Below are 23,933 nucleotides of genomic sequence, written 5' to 3' on the forward strand. Positions count from 1 at the left end.
GGTGTTTGAGTGAATAATGATGATATTTGAGTGGATAATGATGTTTGAGTGGATAATGATGGTATTTGAGTGAATAATGATGGTATTTGAGTGGATAATGATGTTTGAGTGGATAAGGATGGTGTTTGAGTGAATAATGATGGTATTTGAGTGGATAATGATGGTATTTGAGTGGATAATGATGGTATTTGAGTGGAAAAGGATGGTGTTTGAGTAGATAATGATGGTGTTTGAGTGGATAATGATGGTATTTGAGTGGATAAGGCTGGTATTGGACATTGTTCATATTATCTGGAATGTATTGGTTGGTTTAACGTCTTTAGTTCTACTCAGCATCTCCGTTCCAGCTTGTGCTGTTCTGGTCTGAGAGCTGGTCGTGGAAGACCAGGCCTCTTCCATTACCTCTGCTGTTAGTGGCGTGTTTGGCAGTGAAAGTGTCACCATGTGGTGTGAGCTTTGGTGCACAAGCAGCGACAGAGAACCACCCCCAGATCACACATAAACCCGGGCCTCACTCTCACAGCTCTGAAGTCTGGTAGGGGGTTGTGAAGGGAGACACTTTGATGAAGTGAACTCTCTGTGTTCCCTCTTGAGGGCGGACTGAAGGTTTCCTGCTGCTCTCTTATGATGTTTGGACTTCCTGCTGGCCTGTGAATTTGAGGACAGAAACAGCAGGTTCTACAGCAGTGGTGAAGGTCTGCTGCTACTCCTCATCATACACAACAGGGGGCGCTGCACTGTGTGTTCTGAGATGCAGAACACACAGCATGTCTAGTCCCTGTATAGAAGCATTGCCAGTAGAATAGGACTCTCTGGATGAGCACATAAACATTGATGAACCTATCGACTGCTGCCTAATACCAGGCGTGGGCTAGAGGGGTATAAAGCCCCCCAGCATTGAGGAGCTGTGGAGCAGCTGAAGAACTGTGTTCTCTGGAAAGATGGTGGTGGAGCTCCATCCAGTACTGGGATGAGATGGGTAGTTGGGGATGAGGTGGGGTGGTGATCATCATCCAGCATCTTGACCTCACTAACGCTCTTGACGCTTAATGCAATCAAATCCTCACAGCAATGTTCTTTCAAAATCTAGCAGAAAGTCTTTTTCTTTGGACAATAGAGACATTTACTCCAACAAAAGCAGGATCAGCTCTTTTTAGTACCCTTGATTTTGGAAGAAACAGTGAATGAGCAGGTGTCCCAATACTTTTGTCAATTTACTGTATATATGTACATTAATAAATAATGATACTTATAAAGAAAAAGCATTTGAATTGAACACACTCTATCTCTCACTCTCTCTCCTTCTCTTTCCATATCCATAGATCACATGACCACCCCCCACCCCTAGAGTTTTGGGTGTTGTGTACTTCCTCTTTCCTTCCCTACAGTCTGCCTCAGGGGTCAACTCCTGCTTCCTCAACACACAGGCACACACAGGAGGAGGGGAGGGAAGGGGAGTGTGTATGCATGTGTGTGTTGGTTCATCTGAGTGGTTCTTCCTCTTGCTCTGGGGTCGTTTATCTTTGTCATTGTTGCCCTCGGGGGGGTGCTTACTCTGGGCTCTGACCCGGTTCTGTACAGCTGCTTTGAGACGATGGCTAATGTATTACTATTTAATTCAAATTTAGTTAGAATTAGAATGAAATGTATGAGTGAGTGTGAATATACAGTTCAGCTATGTGTCAGTGTGTACTGTAGAGTCTATTAGAAATTACTGAACACCTCCACACTGCTAGTGTTATAGCTTTGACTGTTTATGAAGAGTTCAGCTGGAAGCAGAGCGAGTGCTAACGCTGCAACTCGTACCAGACCAATGAGGGCACTGTTACAGTCTGTAAATAGCCTGATAAATCCATACAAACTCTATTAATTCAGTACAGTTCTATACTGTTGATGCAGAACATCTTTCCCACCTAAACACATCAAGCAAAATATCTGCGTCCAAATACTTATGACCATTGAAAAGGGGCTGCTGTGTCAAACACTGTCCATTTATTTTACACCACAAAGTAGGACAGCAAACATCAGCCCCATCAAACTCAACTAGATTTTACCATCACATCTACAGCATGCTTCTGACCCACCATCACATCTACAGTACACTCCTGACCCACCATCACATCTACAGTACGCTCCTGACCCACCATGACATCTACAGTACACTCCTGACCCCCATCACATCTACAGTACACTCTGACTGACCCACCATCACATCTACAGTACGCTCCTCACTGACCCACCATCACATCTACAGTACACTCCTGACCACATCACATCTACAGTACTCTCCTGACCCACCATCACATCTACAGTACACTCCTGACCACATCACATCTACAGTACTCTCCTGACCCACCATCACATCTACAGTACACTCCTGACCCCCATCACATCTACAGTACGCTCCTGACTGACCCACCATCACATCTACAGTACACTCCAGCTGACCCACCATCACATCTACAGTACACTCCTGACCCACCATCACATCTACAGTACACTCCTGACCCCCCATCACATCTACAGTACACTCCAGCTGACCCACCATCACATCTACAGTACACTCCTGACCCACCATCACATCTACAGTACACTCCTGACTGACCCACCATCACATCTACAGTACACTCCTGACCACCATCACATCTACAGTACACTCCTGACTGACCCACCATCACATCTACAGTACACTCCGGACCCACAATCACATCTACAGTACACTCCTGACCCACCATCACATCTACAGTACACTCCTGACTGACCCACCATCACATCTACAGTACACTCCTAAACCACCATCACATCTACAGTACACTCCTGACTGACCCACCATCACATCTACAGTACACTCCGGACCCACAATCACATCTACAGTACACTCCTGACTGACCCACCATCACATCTACAGTACACTCCTAAACCACCATCACATCTACAGTACACTCCTAAACCACAATCACATCTACAGTAAACTCCTGACTGACCCACCATCACATCTACAGTACGCTCCTGACTGACCCACCATCACATCTACAGTACACTCCTGACCCCCATCACATCTACAGTACACTCCTGACCCAGCATCACATCTACAGTACACTCCTGACCCACCATCACATCTACAGTACGCTCCTGACCCACCATCACATCTACAGTACGCTCCTGACCCACCATCACATCTACAGTACACTCCTGACCTACCTGGATCCAAAACATCAGCTTCCTTCAATGTATATAGGGGAGGAACTTTCACATTGTTTACTTTGAGGGTCTTAGTTACAGTAGCAGTGTATGAAACTACCTCCACCATGTTTGGAAGCTGTACTTTAGCATGGCTAGCTCTCACTGTGAGTTGAAGCTGATCTGCTTCTAAACGGGACTCTATTACGCCACCAAGAGGAGATTCAGATAATATAGGAGTGAATTCTGGGACTCTGGGACTCTACACACACTGTTTAGAAGGTACTTCAGTGTACTGTCGCTTTAAGGTAGGCCACTAGTACAGCCTATAGAGCTGTCATCTGTAAGGCCAGTTCAGAGCCTATCTTCAGCCCTCTGAGATCTGTAAAAGATGTCCCTGCTCTCCTGATGTCTCACAGAGACCCCTGCAGTAAAGGTTTGATGAGGGTCTTGGCCAGGCTGCAACAGATGGACCTGATAGAGCTCTTCTCTCTCCAGCTGAGCCCTGACTCCCTCTGCATTTAACCCTTAGCGGTCACAGTGTTGACCAGGCAGTGACTAAAGCTTGCTGTGATTTCTGATGTGTGGTTTGATGGAAACAGGTGGGGAACCTGTGTTTAAAGTGCAGATTGTGAACATCAGCCCACATCAGTGTGTGCCACATGGAAGAGGAGATGATTTATTAGGGCCTGAATGTGAATGCAAAAACCATGCATCTCCATTTTTATGTGAAACTGGCAGTTGTCCTTTATATATGAATATATATCTATATATATATATATATATATATGAAAGTATATACCAACAAAAATGCTCCAAAATGACTTGGAATATTATTAGATTCCATTAAACAGCTAAGGTTTTTTGTTTCTCCTGTAAAGTTGCTGGAGATATATATATATATATATATGTATGTATGTTTATATATATATATATATATTACCATGTGGGGTTTATGCAATTTTTTTGCAGAACTACAAAGTAGGTAGCTGTTATGCTAATGTTTTTGCTCCTCAATATAAACAGTTAGCTGTTATGCTAATTTCTATGCTCCTTAATGTAAACAGTTAGCTGTTATGCTAATTTCTATGCTCCTTAATGTAAACAGTTAGCTGTTTTGCTAATTTCTATGCTGCTTAATGTAAACAGTTAGCTGTTATGCTAATTTCTATGCTCCTTAATGTAAACAGTTAGCTGTTTTGCTAATTTCTATGCTCCTTAATGTAAACAGTTAGCTGTTTTGCTAATTTCTATGCTCCTTAATGTAAACAGTTAGCTGTTATGCTAATTTCTATGCTCCTTAATGTAAACAGTTAGCTGTTATGTTGACTTTAGACTTTCCTTTACTAAGTAAACAGTTTTGCTATATAAAATTTGCTATATAGCTATATGCTTATAGCTATGCTATAGTTAGCATTTGAGACGACTTTACCAGGTATAGCTTGAATGCTATTTCTTTGGCTTCTAAAAGTTTAGCTTTTATGCCATTTTTTTAAAAACATGTGGCTTTAATGCTATTTTTGGCTTAAAAAATAAACCGTAAGCTTTAATGTTGATTTTTATTCTCCTTAATGTAAACAGATAGCTAGCTGTTGTGTCGACTTTACCAGGTGACTTAATGCTACTTTTTAAAAACATGTAGCTTTTATGCTAATTTTGTAGGTATAGCTTGTTCGCTAGTTCTTTGCTTTTTTTTTTAAAGTAAACAGATAGCATTTATGCTAACTTTTTCGGCTTCCTAACAGAAACAGTTCGCTTTTTTGCTGACTTTACCAGGTATAGCTTGGATGCTATTTCTTTGGCTTATAAAAGTAGCTAAACCTTTAGCTATTTTGCAATTTTTTTCAAAACATGTGGCTTTAATGCTGTTTTTGCTTTAAAAAAATAAACCGTAAGCTTTAATGTTGATTTTTATGCTTCTTAATGTAAACAGATAGCTGTTATGTCGACTTTACCAGGTGGCTTAATGCTACTTTTTAAAAACGTGGCTTTTATGCTAGCTAATGTTGTAGGTTAGCCGTTTGGTTTCTCGTGGCTGATTCAGAGCACAGCACTGACAGTAAAGAGATGAGCTCTTGCTCGGGGGTCCTGACATTACCCATTCACAGCTCGCCGAGCGCTGTCTGAACCGAGCGCTGTCTGAACCGAGCGCTGCAGAATCCGGCGCTGCTCCATTTCCTTTACTTTCATTCTCTTCTTCTCTTCTGCTTCGGCTGTGGTGAAGCGGCTCTCTTTATAAGGCCATGCTTCCTGTCTAAGCCTGACTGATGTATTTATAGCCATCATGAACTTCCGTTAAATGCAGCTAAATAATTTGCGAGTGAAAATAGCTCGGCGTATCGTATGTCATCATGCTGCATCGGAACCACACACACATGAACATGGTCAGATTTAGAATCAGGACTTTTCTTGTACTTTTTGAACTTGATTTCTCTCTTTGTTCAGATAATGAAGTTTTATGCAAATTTCTTTATTAGTTTTTTTTAGCAATAATAAAATGTAGCAATTTCTTTGTTTCATGGCGTTAATGACAACTTTTTGGCATCTCAAAGTAAACATTTAGCTTTAATGCTGATTTTACCAGGTGGCTTTCATGCTATTTTGTATTTTGTAGCAAGTTAACATAGCATGAATTAGCTTTAATGTAAACAGTTAGCTGTTATGTTGGCTTTACCAGGTGGCTTTTCTGCTATTTTTTTGTTCCACAAAGTAAATAGTTAGCTTTTATGCTAACTTTTTGGCTTTTCTGCACTATTTCTCTGCTGTTTTTATGCTGATTTATCACTTCCTACACTAAATGTTGAGATGTTTGAATTTCTCTTTTACGTTTTCAGAAGGATAAAATATAAATTTAATATCTGCAAATGTCTTTCAGCTTTTAGCTTTCATGCTAACTTTTGACTTCTCAAAATAAACAGCTAGCTTGAATGCTCCCTTGACCAGGTAGCCTTTGCACAGTTCTTATGCTAATATGCCTACAGTCAATATAAAGAGGTGTGAAATTCTCTTTAAACATTATGAGGGATACAAATCTTATTTAATATCTAGAAAAAGTTCTGCTAACCTTGTTACATTTTTAGTTACTTTTATGCTACTTTTAATGCTATTTATACGTATACGTTTATACTATTTATAAGTTAACATTTAGCTTTAATGCTCACCTCACCAGGTAGTCTTTATGCTATTTCTATGCTGTTTTTATGCTAATTTATCACTTCCTACAGTAATTATTGAGATTGTTGAATTTCTCTTTGACATTTTGAAGTATACAATTCTTATTTAGTCCTGCTAACTTTCCCAGCTAGTTTTTATGCAAGTTTTCTGGCTCCTCAATTAGCTTTTAGACTTAGCTTTTACACTAACCTTTTTCTTTAGATTTTATTCTGACTTTTTTAATCTTTTGGCTCAAGTTAGCTTGAATGCTCACTTTACCAGGTAGCCTTTACGCGGTTCTTACGATGTTCTTATGCTGATATGCCTTCAGTAAACATTAAGAGATGGTTAAATTTCTCTTTGACATTATGAGGGATACAGTTGTTTGGTATCTGTCAATGTCCTGCTAACTTTACCAGGTAGCTTTTATGCTAATTACGCATATTTTTCGGTCAAGACAAACTAGCCTTCGGTCCACCCTGGAGGAACTTCCAGACATGTTACCTGTCCTCCTGTTGGCTGTGCTGAAGCCCAATTACCACTTTTTGAAGTTGAAGGCCGACGAGCTGGCAGATGTTAGATGGTGCAGGCAGGAGATTTGATGATGCTACTAGTTGGAACTAACAGTGACGGTGCAGTGACAGTCAGACAGGTCTTTGAAGGAGCCATTTCGGTCATTTCACTGGCGCCCTCGTCTGGTGCACAAGTGCAAGTGTGACCGGCACAGAATCGGTTATATGAGGCTAATAACCGGCCGATTCCTCGCACTGGCCGATCGATCGGTGCATCTTTCCAGCTCCACCCCTTTCACCCTGAAGATATAAGGAGTGTTTCAGCCCGGACTACTTTTTAAGTTAGTCAGCCAATCAGAACAGATATCATTTACATACACTAATCAGCCACAACATTAACATGTCAGTGGCACTAATGATCTGGTTCCAGTGGCTCCTGTCTGTCGAGGGCTGGACCTACATATCAGGCAGCGAGTGAAGAACGTTCAGGTCTTGAAGGTGATGAAGGTGATGAAGAAGGAAAAATGGACAAGCGTAAGAATCTGAGACACTTTGACAAGAACCAGACTGTGAGGTTCTAGATAATGACTGAGTCAGACAGGTCTAGTTGGGTGTTTCCTCCTGGTATGCAGTGTTCAGTACCTACCAAAAGTATCTGCTCCAAGGAAGAACAACAGGTAAACTGGCAACAGGGTCATGGGCACCTAAGGCTCATTGATGCTCATGAAGGCCCCGCCCACCTCACACCTTACAGAACTTAAGGGATCAGCGGCTGACGTCTGACGGAACTCCAGATACCTCAGGATGCCTTCAGAGGTCTTGTGGAGTACCCATACCCATGCCTTGATGGGCATAAGCTGTTTTGGAGACAGGAGTAGGACCTTCATGTATATAAGCTGGGTCTTCTCAAACTATGGACAGGCAGTGGAAACAGTTCACGAGCTTGTGAGATCCCATGATGTGTCTGCTGAGTTTCTGAGGTCTTAGCTTGTCATTTCCCAACCTGCTCTGTTCCTCAAAATCCTCTCACATGCTCCAGACCTCGTCCCTCACTGTCCAGCTCGGCCTCTGTCCCCGTGCTCCTGTGTCGTCGTGTTCGGGTTTGATGGTGGAAGCAAGACCATCAGACCATCTGCAGAATGATGGCGATAAAAAACATCATTAGGATCTTCATTCAGTTAAGTTGGGGGGTTTAGTGGGTTTGGTGGATGTGAAACCCTCGGTTCTAGATAAGCTCCCCCAGTCATAGATGTGGTTCTACAGTGGAGGTGAAGGGAAGCAGACGTCTGAAGCTCTAATAAAAGCTCCTCACAGAAAGTTCTTCACCTAATGGTGATGAAGACGCTGCCTGATGCCTGAGACACTGTTCTACCAGAGTTCTGAGAAGAGCTCAGCTCTAGAACCTGCTTTTAAAATCAGGTCATTAAAATGGTGGAGGGATACATGCTGCAGGGTGTAGTGCAGCTACAGAAAGTAGTTCCTAAAGAAAACTGGATTAGTGGAAATTCTCTATTCACTATTTTACCATCATCATAATCTTCATCATCATCATCATCATTCCACATAAAACTCAGAAGACTCGTGTAGCTGCACTGGTGGGTTTGGATAGGAAATGAAATGGGTATATTTGTGCTGTAGTCATGGCAACAAACGCCTAGTTCCGTTCACCACCACTGCAAAGAAATCAGAGTCATTACGTTTCTCTAGAATCGGGTTTTTCTAAAAACACAATTGCACACCAAACCCCGCCCTGAATGTTTCCACAAGCAGACGTATGGTGGGATTCCTGATAACTGTGTGGGGTTCCACTTCAACAAACTGTGGTTCTTCACGTTTAATTGGTTGGAAGCCAAAACATTGCCAAACTGGTGCCTTGGCTTGTTTTCTGGTTCTCTCAGCTGATGTTCTGCGGTTTCTCTGTTTAAATAACAACATTATTTTTTAATAATTAACATTAATTAGTAGGGATGTCCCAATCAGGTTATTGACTCCCAATCAGAGTCTCGGCTGATGCTGATCTGATCTTCTACATAATTACGTACAAATTACATTGAGTAATTGGTTCTAGCAATGCTAGTTCAGTGGCTATAGCACTGGGCTATTGATGCCAGGGTAGTGGGTTTAATACCCAGGCTCTGCAAGCTGCCACTGATGGGCCCTTGAGCAAGGACTCGGAACTGGATCGAGGTTAAAATAGCCAATACCCGACCCATTAAAATATGCCTGGATCGACCCTAATCCTGATCCACTGGAAGGCTACTAATAGAAAGTTTGTCCCTCTTTGCTGTAGTTACAGCCTCTACTCATCTGGTACACTAAAAAAAGCTGTACACTAGATGTCAGAACATTTCTGCAAGGATGATTTGATTGCACTCAGCCACATGAGAGCTTCTGTAGGTAGAGTAGTGTAGGTAGTCAGGTAGTGATAGTGGCTGATTAGTCCTGCCACTCCAGCTCATCCCTAAAGATTTGGAGGGAGCTCCATCACTCCAGACAGACTGTATACCCCTCTAGCCGGCAACCTTGTGGTCATGTGCTCACGGCTGCTTCGATTGGTCGGTTCTGGTGTGTGATTGGACACCTGTGTCAGCAGACGGTGTACCCTAAAGCGGCTGAACTTGGACATATCAGTGATCGCTCTAAGGCTAGTGTGTTGTGTGTTTAGCTGTAGTTAAAGCCCTTGTGTGTGTGTGTGTGTGTTAGTGGTGTGAAGTCTCTGTGGAGGCTCTGCTGCAGAGCGATTTAGGTCACAGCTGTTTCCTCTCCAGCGTGTCCGCTCTGAGCCCCGGCCGCTGCAGTGGTTCAGGTGTCTCTGTGGATTCAGAGATCACACATGAGCCCTAAAACCTCCTTCTGTCCCTCTTTCATTTCCTCTCTTTTAACAGAGGTCAGAGAGCCTGAAACGGTTCCAGCCAGGCCAGACCAGGGGCCAGCAGGCCCTAGCAGGGTAGAGAGTGTGTGCACACCCCTGTTTAGTTGATGTTCTGAGTGTAAGAAAGTGAAGAAGTCATCTACAGGACACCTAGGTCGTTAGGTTAATGTGTCTATATGGTGTGTATTTAGTGTGTATGTAGAATTACCACATGTCCAAATGTTTGTGGACACCCCTTCTTATGAATGCATTCAGCAGCTGGAATAAGTTGCACCCATTGCTACACAGCTTGTGTAGTACCTGTAGAGAAGTACTGCCAATAGAATAGGATTCTCTGCAGGAGCAGATCAACATCATTGGCTACTGGCACCATGCTGCCTAATAATGCCAGGCGTGGGCTAGAGAGGGGTATAAAGCCCCCCAGCATTGAGGAGCTGTGGAGCAGTGGAAGAACTGTGTTCTCTGGAATGATGGTGGAGGAGCTCTATCCAGTACTTCTGGGATGACTTGGGGATGATAAGGTGGGGTGATGATCAGTCATCTAACGTCCTGACCTCACTAATGCTCTCTCTCTCTCTCTCTCTATATATATATATATATGTATATATACAATTTCAGTTATGTCTGTATATATTTCTATTCAGATGAGATCACTGAGTGGCGCTACTCCTGTTCTCTCTATAAGCTCTCTAACCAGAGCTCTGTTTAATCTGCAGTGTGACTCTGGACATAAACATCCATAAAGCTGCACTGCAGAGATGTTTATCGTGGCCCTGTCTGTGGAATGGGAGCACTCAGGGCTCAGCTGACTGACAGTTTACTGGCCGTGGTTTTTACAGCACTCTGGAGAATAGGCCAATAGCTGAGGTACAGAAGCTCTTTCCTGCATTCTAGTGACTGGCAGGTGGGCAGTGTGACGATAAGTCACTGTTATTATATTTATTATACTACGATACTGCGTGCTTTTCTGAATGGATGATGGCTGATTATTGCATGACTCAGTTATAGAGTCTGTAAACAACCTGTGTGTAGTAGCTACTAGTATTGGAATAGACGTATGAAAGGCCTTTGTACTGTTATCATCATTTTAGCACACACTAGAGAACAAACACACACTGTGATATAGTGAGTGCATACAATGGGCAAAGAGGGGTTAAGGGCCCCACAGTAGCAGCTTGGTGAACCTGGGTATTGAACCCACAACCCTGTTATCAATAACTTGGTGCTCTAACCGCTGAGCCACCACTGCCCAAACACAAGTACTTCAATCAAGGTGCGAGTGTGTAGTGCGTGGCCATGGAGTCGGAACAGGGAGGCGAACCCAGGTTCTGGGTTGCTTAGTGGTGGGTGTGTAGACCCGAGCACCCTTGTGGCTGAGCAGGAAAGACGTGGTGGTGATGAGTGCAGTGTTGTTCGACAGGAAGGTGAACAACACTCATTAAAAGGAGTGTCTGGATATGTTTATACATATAATGAAGTTTTACATTTTTTAAAAAAGTAAATTCTTTAGTCAATTTACATTGATTTTTTGCGATTTTGCCACTACTAGGAGTACCAAGAGAATTCAGAGTTGAGAAACACTTATTTTGCTACATAAATATAAAAAAATTAAAATGATGAGTGATGAGTGATGCACACTGATTATGCAATATTGCATCATTTTGAGAGACTAAACGAACACTGGCGCCTACATTAGTTTCAGGACATGATGAAATTAACATATTAGTTTCCCTATTCTGTGTACTCTTGGAAATAGACTGAACTGTAAACCCATATATATTCCCATTATACAAACAATAAATAAATAAATAAATAAAAATACCGTGATATACTATAAAACTCTATGACCACTATGAACATGCTCTTCAGGGCCAGAACAAAAACAGAGAAAGGTGTGCGGTTCTCCCGCTGGTAAAACAGACAGTTTTATAAAGGGTCAGATATTATGGTGTGTTTTCAGGTTCCACTGTAAAATAGCTCCACACTCAGAACCTCAGCTCCTTTATTTACCTTCTGACAAACGTCCGGCTGGGGATAATGTCCGTGGGGATAATGGCGTCTTGAGGACACCAGACTGTGCTTGGACCTGGATTGGGATTAAAATATCCAATACCTGATCCATTAAAACATAGCAATTCTCTCTCTATCTGTTTCTATGTGCGAGTGTGTTTGTATGATTGTGTTCCTAGATGATTACAGAGTGAGTTCCCCTGCGGTCAAAATAGTTCTTCCCATTTCTGAAAAGTGCCGTTACAGGAACATGCAAATGATCTGTTGTTCCGCCTCGCTGAGGAACCCCCACTGTTCCTCAAAACCGTTCACGATCTCTGGAGCTAGGCCACCTTCATGAAAAACTATCAGTCATAGGAGGAAACGGAAATGATGAATGTATCGATATGCTTTTTACTCTGGAAGGTAGAAGAAAAAATCAGATCCCATCTGGTCACACTGGAGACACATTTCCGGCCAGAGTAGATCCGGATACTGTCCGGATATGAAACACATGTTAATCATAGCTAGGTCTGCACAGTACTGGATAAAGGCTGATATAAAGGCACTGTGATATGTATCGAAATATTGAAAAATACATCATTTTACCAAAAGTCAATGATCCGACATGTCTCAATATTAATAATGCACTCTGTGTATCCAGGATTGTATATCCCAATTCTCCCAATTCAGTACTGCCAGTTAACCCACCCATTCGTAGCCCTGTCCCAGTACTAAGAGGGTAAGGACTTAACCTACGTCTCCTACATCTGAAGCCAGACACCACCTCTTTCTTTAAACTGTGGCCAATGCAGCATCGCCGGACAGCCGAACACGCTCTGAGGAAAGCGCCGGGTCCCCAGCTCCACCACACCAGCTAACAGACACTGTTTAAGAATGATGAGGGGAGAGAGAGAGCGCCATCTACCCACCAGGACAGAGAGCACGGCCGACTGTGCTCTCTCAAGCTCCAGTCGCTGATGGCAAAGCGGCATGGCTCGGGATTTGAACTCGCAACGTCCTGGGTCATAGTGGTAGTGCATTAGACTGGTGAGGCGCTCGGATCCTGTAGCATGATGTCAATAGCACTGATGATCTGGGTCATTGAGGTCTTGAAGGTGATGGAGGTGCTGAAGCAGGAAAAATGGACAAGCGTAAGAATCTGAGACACTTTGACAAGAACCAGACTGTGATGTTGATGTAGATAATGACTGTGTCAGAACATCTCCACCAGAACCTCAGGCAGGACCTGTGGGGTGTTTCCTCCTCCTGCAGTGGTCAGTACTCACCAAAAGTGCTCCAAGGAATGGCCTAAACGTCTGTACAGTAACTGTATATACAGTGTATATAAGGTTATGTCTTGTAGGTGTGTATTGTTGTTATATAAAACTCATGAAATCTGATGATTTCTTCATGGCGATGCTACGCAGTAAAGGGTTGACTGTTGTTCCTGTTGACTCCCTCTAGTTTAAGTCACAAACAGTTCGTGTGTGTGTGTGTGTGTGTGTGTGTGTGTTCTCAGGCCAGATGTGTCCGTACTGAGGCGTTAGCATGCAGCTACACTCTGGTTTAATATACATGGTGCTGCTTCTCTGTGAATTACTCAGCTCTCAGATCTGCTTCTGCTTTCTGAGGGTCAGCTCTGGATCAGCTGTGGTGTCTAGCTACAGTAACACACACTTCAGCGGAACCCCACTGTGAGCAGACAGTCATATGGCTGTGTGTGTGTGTGTGTGAACGGTAAGGCAGGATAAAGTCGGTCAGAACTGAGATCAGTGTATTTTTAGCAGTGGTGTGTAGGAGGTGATTTAAAATAGAATCTAAAAATAATGATAAAACAATAAATCAGTTTTACAGAAACGTCAGGGTGATGTTCTTGATCTGTCTGAGAGACTGATGGACCTTGTTGACACCTGCATGCTCAAGAACTGCCTCTAGTTTGCCGAGAAGGGGCAGTGGTACTGGTACTGATGGATCCGAGGACTGCATTTTACCACAAAGCTAACAAGTGTCAAAAGTGTGTGTCAAAGTCTGAAGTGAAAGCAAGGCCTCAGTACCACTGGCTTTGCACCAGCATCATTACCGCAGCGTTGGCCTCGCTACCGTGCCTGCCGTTGGCCTCACTACCGTGCCTGCCGTTGGCCTCACTACCGTGCCTGCCGTTGGCTCTACTCCGGCATCACTACAGCAGCGTTAGCCTCACTCCCGTGCCTGTTGCTGGCCTGTAGCGTTATTTACAAGCCATGCTGATGAGGTCCTGGACCCTTCACACCTAAACACTAGTGAATATGGGGTCTACAGCTTAAGGCTCTGAGGGCACGGCTTGAGTCCTTTACCAGGCAGGGTCACAGGAAATGCTACCGGACACAGAGTAGAGGTCAGTTTATACCTCAGGACCTGTTTCAGGTCCCGATCTCCTCTCTGCTCCCCTCCTCAGTAGGAGTGAAACTAAGGGGGAACGTGGGTGTGAGTCAGGGCTTAGCCTCTGTTAGCCAGCCTGGACGCTACTAGCCCCGAATTTCTGAACATCCTCATGACTAATTAAAGACTAACATGCTTAACGAGTTGGATGACCCTAACGGGCTGGGACTGATTGGCTGATGTTTTAATGCCGGGCTGGAGCTGGACTTGGGCGGTGTTATCAGTAGCACCTGGCAGCTCCGGGCTGCTGAGAGTGTAACTCTGTAAGCTGGGTTAATTACTGGACTAATTGGCGGTCTGGCCACTGGCTCGCGTCTGCCTGTAGAGCTCACAGCACTGAGTTCATTTCTGCTGAAGGAATTATTTAATAATCGGCTCTTCCTTTAACATCTCTCTCTAGATACAGTGTCTGTAAGGGTGGATGGGAAAAACAAAAAAACTACCGTTACCACTGGGATACTTGTAAATTCACTACAGTTCCCACAATGCCGTGCAAATCCTAACTTTATTTGCTAGCTAACCAACAAATGAGGCCAGTGTAACTAGCTAGTAATGTAAGCTTACTAGCAATAGCCACAATTTGGGCTTCAGATAAGATATAATACCAGTATGCTACACCTTTGATGCTAATTGGTGTACATAAGCTTCCATTGGTTGTTAGCTATGTTGTAAGCCTTGTAGCTTCATTGTGGACTGGACTGGACTTTAAACATGGAATCTGCCTCAGCTGATCTTCTCCGTTCCTGAGGAGGTGAAGCTGACGGAGTGTGAAGTTGAAGTGATGCTCTGCTGTGACCTGAACACTCATAGTGAAATTACCCTGCCGCCGCCTGTCTTACAGCACACTCGCGTCATTCTCGCCCACTTTCAGCCCATCTTTACTTACTGGCCGCCTTCATTTTTTCCATAGAGATATTAATAATAATTCTCAGAGTCGTATGCAGAGGTTTGGGCCCCTGCTTACAGACGGTGTGCTGGGCTGCTGCTCTCCCTCCATCCTGTTGTTCTGACGGAGTCACTGGTTGTGGTTCTCCATCAGTGTAGGACACCTGAACATCTGCGAGCCTCTGGTAGACTGTCAGTATAAAGGAGGTCTGGTTGCTTTTCCACTCCACATTTTCATCACTGGTTTGAATATACTATAATAACCCAGACCAGCAGCGGCGCGCAACTCTACACAGACAGACACACTTCCTCACCCACACACCCACACACACACACACACACATCACTCAGCCCACACTGTGATTTTATCTCACTCAGTTCATGCAAAAGAGATTAAAAGCAGGCAGAGATAAGAGAGAGGGAGAGGATCGTCCATCAGAGAGAGCTCAGGAAATCACAGAGAGAGAGAGAGAGAGAGAGAGAGAGAGAGTTCCCTCTTCCTCTACACACGGCTTCTATAAAAATATATAGAAATGATAGAAATATGTGCCTGTAGAATTAGATTTGTAGAATTATACTATATAGTATAGAATTATACTATAGAATTATATTATATATATATATATATATATATATATATATATATATATATATATATATATATATATATAATAGATAAAGGCTGTAATGCAAATATATATATTTTTAAATATGTGACTCAGATATGTGGCAGTTGTTCTTTATATTATATCAGACATATCTGATCCTATGGACCAATAGAAATGCTCCAAAATGACTTATTTTTACATGGACTTCCATTAAAAGCAATTAATCATTTTTTTCTACTTCTGTAAAGCTGCTGCTTTGGAGATACAGGGATTTGCGTGACTGTATATATATATATAGTCCAATATATATCTGTCAGCTGAATGAAGGCAAAAATGGTCTTACCTCTGAATGGAAGTCAGTGTAAAATAAGAGCTTATTCTACGTGATTTAGAGCATTTCTATTGGTCCACTCACCCCAAATTATTACAGGATTCAAACCATGGACAAATGTGTGTGTGTGTGTGTGGGTGGGTGGGTGAGGAAGTGTGTCTGTGTAAAGTTGTGCGTCGCTGCTGGTCTGGGTTATGCTGGGTTATGTCTGGGTAGATGTTCAGGTGTCCTACACTGATGGAGAACCACAACCAGTGATGGTTATATGATATATGATATGATTTATTTGATCTATACAGTCATTGGGGGAGGAGCTGAACCGCTGACTGTATATATGATATATATGATCTATACAGTCATTGGGGGAGGAGCTGAACCTCTGACTGTATAAATGATATATATGATCTATACAGTCATTGGGGGAGGAGCTGAACCGCTGACTGTATATATGATATATATGATCTATACAGTCATTGGGGGAGGAGCTGAACCGCTGACTGTATAAATGATATATATTATCTATACAGTCATTGGGGGAGGAGCAGAACAGCTGACTGTACATATATTATTCATTGGCCTTTGACCATCGAATCACGTTGAGCGAGAGCTTCCCTGCTCAGGATTAGATGCTGCTCTGAAAGGATCAATGCTATCGCGCGTCCAGAGGTGGTGATCGACTGCCCTCTGCGTGCATTGACTTATCGATCGGGTTTTGAATGCTGAGGTCAAGACTAGTGTCACTATTGATTAATGGCATGTGTCAGCAGCGCCTCAGTGTGAAGTCCTGTGTTCTGTACTGTTCCCTGAATTCCCTGAACAGCTACACTGTATGGACAAAAGTATTGGGACACTTACTCATTCATTGTTTCTTCAGAAATCAAGGGTATAATAAAGAGCTGATCCTGCTTCTGCTGGAGTAACTGTCTCTACTGTCCAGAGAAGAAGACAAGACTTTCTACTAGATTTTAGAGGAGCATTGCTGTGAGGATTTGATTGCATTCTGCGACAAGAGCGTTAGTGAGGTCAGGATGTTGGATGATGATGATCATCACCCCACCTCATCATCCCCAACTCATCCCAAAAGTACTCCAGCCCACACCTGGCATTAGCCACGCCATGACCGTGTCCGTCTTGCGGAGGGAGTGTCCTGAACAGCTCCAGCCCGGACAGGATGGTGTGGTATGTACTAGGAGGCTCTTTAAAGGAGAAGTAGAGAAGACATTTCTCCCCTCCAAATATAACTCTTCACTCCGTCACTGGCATCACAAAACCTCGCTTCTCCGAAACAGTGGCCTCACAGCAGCTGGAAAATCAGTGTTCACTGCTTTTAATGGAAGCTGATATGATGGAGTTCCGTCCTCAGTGACTGGAATTAGCAGCTGGAGGTTAAGAATGGAGTAAACAGTAAACATGAACTACTGTAAAAGTACAGTTACAGTGTGTGTGTTACTCAGTACAGTGTGTTACTCTGATATATATATATTTCTATTAGTCCATTCATCATGAAATTTGCAGCCAGTGTATGGAGCAGCTGGTGTGTTTTCAAAAAATGGGGTGGTGACGGCTGTGCAGACTTCCAGATAGATGGAATTTGTTGAATGTTAGATTAGGGAGGGGGGGCTTTGGGCATGTTCCTCCTCCCAAAAATCATGTTTAAGTTAAAGTTATAATAATGAATTCCTTTTTTACAACAACAATGACAACAACAACAACAACAACATAATACTAATAATACTAATACTACTACTACTACTACTACTACTAATAATAATAATAATCATCATCATCATCTTTCATAATCATAATCATAATGTTAAAATAATTGAAGTCCTTATTTACAACACTATAATAATAATAATAATAATAATAATAAAAATCATCATCACCATCATCATAATCATCATAATCATAATAATGTTAAAATAATTACATTTATATTTACAACACCACAATAATAATAATAATAATAATAATAATCATCATCATCATCATCATCATTATCTTTCATCATCATCATCATCATCATCATCATAATCATAATAATGTTAAAATAATTAAATTTATATTTACAACACCATAATAATAATAATATACAATAATGTGCCTTATTTACAATGCCATAATAATAACAACAATAATAATAATAATAATAATAATAATAATAAAAATAATAGTTTATTGCACCTTTTCTCGAACCCATTGACCCTCCACATCAGAATGAAACTCAGTATTTAACATCAACAAAAGGATGTGTAAATATTCATAACATCACTGTAAATGTTATTGTACTGTGATGTAAATGTAAAAGATGTGTTGTATTCATTTTGGAGCAATTCTATTGGTCCGTTCATCATGAAATTCTCATACTTCCAAACGTACACTCCTTTTCCCCAGTGATGCGTTGTTGACAGTGTAAAGTGTAAATAAGTGAATATATTCATACAGGAAAACTAATTATTAATTTTCTGCATATTTTGAGCTCAGCTCCTGTTTCTAATTACTGACTTAATATATAATAATATATATAGAATATAAAATAATAAAACAATCCGCAGTCACTCTACACTCACATTCAGGTCTAATTATTTTTTAGTTTAATTCAGTAAATAAGCAGTAATGATGTATTCAAATGTGCAGACGTGTCTCCAGCACATGGACTTTACCCGGGGGTGGACAAGCCTTTGGTCAAACCTCTGCTCTCTTATCTGTGACACTATTCCCACTCTTCACAGCACAGCAGCCCAGTACACAGTGTGCAGTTTAGGATGTGGGTGCAAGGCTACTGTGGCAGTCTTGTCCTGTAGCACACTGCCCCCTGCTGGAACTCCAGCCTTATTACAGTACAGCCATGTGATATATGGAGTATTCCTCTGGAGCTCAGCGTCTCGGTGTACGTCCCCTGTGTGGAGCAGGTTTAAACGCTGGCCTGTATACAGCGCTCCTCACCTGCCTCTCCTTTTCCTTTTCAGGTTATGGACACGCTGTCCAGACTGTCGAGCACAGCGATCGCGCAGCAGACTGGAATAAAGTAAGTGGTAGAAACCTGTAGATCTGAAGAAGGATGGAGGAGTTCACACAAGACCACACACTTACACTCTGCCTTTCTGTCCCTCACTGTAGGCCATTTCCTACTGAGGAGAGCGTGGAGGACGAGGACATCTATAATCACCTGGAGGACCTGATCGAGTAAGATACCACCCCTTTATATATATATATATATATATATAATACAGGTGCTTCTACATGGCTGATAGAATGGATATGTAAAATATTATACCAATTAAAATTATACATACTATATATAAAATAATAGATAGATAGATAGACATGTATAGTTAGATAGACAGATAGATATCTATACAAAAAATAATATATATAGAAGTATTGAAACAAGTTCTTAATGTTATGGCTGGTGTACATATATACACGCACACCAATCAGCCATGAAGACCACCTACTTCTTTCAATACTTCTGTATATAATACTTCTATATATATATATACACACACACACACACACACACACACATATATATATATATATAATACAAACACCAGTCTGCCATAACATTAATACCACGTATAGTTCTAATCCCAGAATGTAGGCCTTCTGTTTCTCCGCATACTCTGTTAGCCTCTAGTATTTGGCTGGTGGATCCCATACCAGCGCAACACACACTAACACACTAACACACTCGCCACCACCAGGTCAGTCAGTGTCACTGCAGTGCTGAGAATGACCCACCACCCAAATACTACCTACCTGCTCTGTGGTGGTCCGTCCTGTAGGGTAGAGTAGGGGAGTGTGTCGGGGATGACAGACTTCTCTCTTGAGCCCTCTAGAGGTGTCGTGGTCGCAGTTCAGGGAGGTGGTACAATAATAAATAAATAAATAAATATAATAGATTATAAAAATAAACAGGCCTGCAGTGCATTGCTTTGTGAAGGTAACACAAACACACAGATGCACTCTCTGTGTTTGCCCCTGGCAGAGTCATGCTGTGTGTGTAATGCATGCACACACACACACACACACACACACACACATCATCTCCCCCAGGCAGAGGGCTGAACTGGGCTCTGCTCTCAGCTCTATGATAATAGTTTGAGACATGCGTCAGAAGCCCCCTGTGCTTCAGTCTGGAGCAGAGTGCACACACAGCTCAGCCCAAACACACAACTAACTCACCCATACACACATACATACACACACAGCTCACACACACACACACAAGCACTGACCCAAGCAATTCATAGACAGTGGTGTGTAAATACTTCTGTGTGTATATGTGTGTTCATACACTATTTGGACAAAAGTAATGGGACACCTACACCTTACACAGGAGCTTGCATGATGATCCCATTCTAAACCCATAGGCATTATTAATATGGAGCTGGTCCCCCTTTACTCTGAGCTCTACCAGCAGCAGCAGCAGGTCTGGAGCTCTGCTGCAGTTACTGAGTCAGTTGGAGGCTTTTCTGCTCTCTGCTCTGAGCTCAGCACTCGGCCCTGACCCCGCTCTGTAACTTTACGTGGTCTGACAGACACTCGGTGGCTGAGCTGCTCTCTGTGAGCTGTTCCTCCTAAACTCTTCCACTGTTCAATAATAACACCACTCACAGCTGATGGAGGAAGATCTAGGAGGGAGGAGATTTCACCAGCTGACTTGTTGTTGTTGGTGCAGCGGTGTCTCCTATTACATACAGAACCACGCTGGAGTTCAGTGAGCTCTTCAGAACCTCCCGTTCTTTCACTGATGTGTGGAGGAAAGACAGACTGCAGGACTAGAGGCTGGGTTTTATACACCTGTGGCTGAATGGGCTGAATTACACACCTGGGGTGTCCCAATACTTTTGTCTATCCAATATTCTTTATAATGCTGCAGTGATTTCTCCAATATTTTTAGGCCTCACAATTCTTTAAAGTTCTAAGTAGTTCTAGAGCTGTAAAAATCAGGTCTGAGTGAACAGTGTTTTCATACACCTTTGAATTTATTCTTCTCCCAATGATTACACAGCATTCAGGCCCTACACTGTCTGGACAAAAGTATTGGGACACCTGCTCGTTCATAATTTCTTCTGAAATCAAGGGTCTTAAAAAGAGCTGATCCTGTCTTAATGATAATAATAATGTCTCTACTGTCCAGAGAAGAAGACTTTCTACTAGATTTTGGAGGAGCATTGCTGTGAGGATTTGATTGCATTCAGTGTTGTTTACAACTCATCCCAAAAGTACTGGATGGAGCTCCACCACCATCATTCCAGAGAACACAGTTCTTCCACTGCTCCACAGCTCCTCAATGCTGGGGGGCTTTATACCCCTCTAGCCCACACCTGGCATTATTAGGCAGCATGGAGCCAATAGGGTCATGATGTTGATCTGCTCCAGAGAGTCCTATTCTATTGGCAGTACTTCTTCTTTACAGGGGCTAGACAAGCTGTGTGTGTGCATTTGCACATCTGTGTCAGCAATGGGTGCAACTTAAAGTAGCAGAATGTGTTCTTTAGAAGGGTGTCCACAAACATTTGGACATGCAGTGTACTTAAATGTGTTGGTTTTTGAGTTTTAATGGACACACACACACACAGATGTTCGCCCACATCTGCACCGTACAGACATCCTGCTATTGCCATTTGGATGTTTCTTTTCCAGATGTGGTGTGAGTATGAGGGTGTGTGTGTATGTGTGTGTGTGTGTTACTCTGGAGAACGTGTGCCTCTGTGACTGTTCCTGGTAATTCACACCAACGCTTTTCTAAAACATTGACCAGGAAAACAGATCCACACACACACACACATACACACACACACACACACACACACACGAGATGATGCAGTACCAGGTTTTCTGTTCCAGTGGTGATACTGGAGAAATACGGCCTAACTCACACTGAACTGCAGCGTTTCTAATACAGTTAAAGGGAAACTCCACCAAATTGTCCAAATGTCTGCAGAATTTATTCAAATAGAATTACAGTTGTGTCGTCTGTGGTGCTTAATTTAGTGTTTATTAATTAGCAGTACACATTATGGCCATTGTAGGTGCTCAGAGGCACCAGTGTAGAAATGCTCCTCAGTTACTGCTATGTACATTTTAACTAGCCTTGACGCTACAGTGTAATTAATCCTAATGAATATTAATGCAGAAATGAAAAGACCCGTATTCTGTATTTTATATATTATCTAGTATTTCATATCTCCTCTGAACTCAACAAATATATGTTTGCTGTTTCATTAATTAAAAACATTATTCATTTCTAGACAAGCGTTTTCCAACCTCTTGTCATCTCTACCATGTGACTGATATGTGTAAATGAGCTCTCTTCTGATTGGCTGCCGTGTATTGTACCTCAATACAGCCTGACTCTGTAACTAAACCAGCTAGAAATAGCATGCATAGACTCACTTCAGCCCAAAATAATAGATATTAAATAAAGTAGCATTAATATTAAAACTAGACATGTAGAAACCATCCGTCGCTATGACAACAACACAGATACAGCCCATAATTTATCTCCTATCCAAACCCACCAGTGCAGCTACATGAGTCTTCTGAGTTTTATATGGAATGACGATGATGATGATGATGAAGGTAAAATAGTGAATAGAGAATCTCCACTAATGCAGTTCTCTTTAGGGACTACTTTCTGTAGCTGCACTACACCCTGCAGCATGTATCCCTCCACCATTTTAATGATCTGGTTTTAAAAGCAGGTTCTAAAGCCGAGCTCTTCTCAGAACTCTGGTAGAACCGTGTCTCAGGCATCAGGCAGCGTCTTCATCACCATTAGGTGAAGAACTTTCTGTGAGGAGCTTTTATTAGAGCTTCAGACGTCTGCTTCCCTTCACCTCCACTGTAGAACCACAGCTCTGACTGGGGGAGCTTAACTAGAACCTCCACTGTAGAACCACAGCTCTGCCTGGGGGAGCTTATCTAGAACCTCCACTGTAGAACCACAGCTCTGACTGGGGGAGGTTATCTAGAACCTCCACTGTAGAACTCCAGCTCTGACTGGGGGAGCTTATCTAGAACCGAGCATTTCACACCTACCAAACCCACCAGACCCCCCAAACCGCCACTCTGAATGACCTTGTTTTGAAGTTACAGGTTCTTGTAAAAGTGGCTCAGATTCTATGTAGATCCACCTCTTGCCAGCAGCCACTGGAACCAGCTCATCAGACTAGTGTATGTAAACGAGCTCTGTTCTGATTGGCTGACTCACTTACTCACAAAACAGTCTGGGCTGAAACACTTCTTATATCTTCAGGGTGAAAGGGGTGGAGCTAAACAGGGGTAGACTGAATGTGTAGATATTATGTGTCTGTAAATGTACTGGTTTTTATGACATTAGAGAAACTGTGGATTCCAAATGTGCTCGATTCCCACATATGGAGCATGAGGACTTAAAAAATAGAGGTAAAAAAAAAAGCTAAGAATAGAATTAAAACATGTTTATTTCTGTTAAACTTTTCCCAGCTCCCCAGTTTAAGGTGAAATCTAGACTAAAGCCATTTCCAGTGGCGGTTCCCTTGGGGCCCTCTATTACACCCTGCACGAGGCCCGTCGTATCTTCCACCCCTCCAACAGTCTATTTTCACTTCTTCAACCACCGTCGTTTAATCAGCAGCGCTGCTTGTGAATATCTCTACGCTGATGGGCTCGGTAGTCTCGAAATGAGGGGTGTTCAGGTCAGTTTCTGGAGTATTGCTGTGTATCTCAGCAGAGGAAAACACAGCAGGAGCTCCACTGACTGAAAACAGCCCAGACAGACGTTCATCAACAGTCAGACGGTCGTTGCTATCTTGGCAGTGAATTGTCAACACAGGCGTGTGCAGCAGCCCGACGCTCGTACACCCCCCCACGCTTTACACCACTGAAATAGCAACCCGCCAAGGTCAGTCTGACCGCACCTGGCTCTTAAAGGGAGCGGCAAGAGACACACTGGTTGGTTGGTTTATTACACACCCACCCATGATTAATTA

General features: G+C 42.6%; 1 protein-coding gene across 1 annotated transcript in view; it reads left to right on the plus strand.

Annotated features, from left to right (window-relative positions):
* LOC140555823 (guanine nucleotide exchange factor VAV3) overlaps positions 1–23,933 on the plus strand; it is a 117,899-nt gene that overhangs the window by 20,759 nt on the left and 73,207 nt on the right. The window contains 2 exon segments of the mRNA XM_072679143.1: positions 18,921–18,979; positions 19,072–19,137. Coding sequence (XP_072535244.1) covers positions 18,921–18,979; positions 19,072–19,137 — 125 coding nt within the window.

This window comes from Salminus brasiliensis, chromosome 5 (assembly GCF_030463535.1).
Source record: "Salminus brasiliensis chromosome 5, fSalBra1.hap2, whole genome shotgun sequence".
In the NCBI taxonomy this organism is placed as follows: Eukaryota; Metazoa; Chordata; class Actinopteri; order Characiformes; family Bryconidae; genus Salminus; species Salminus brasiliensis.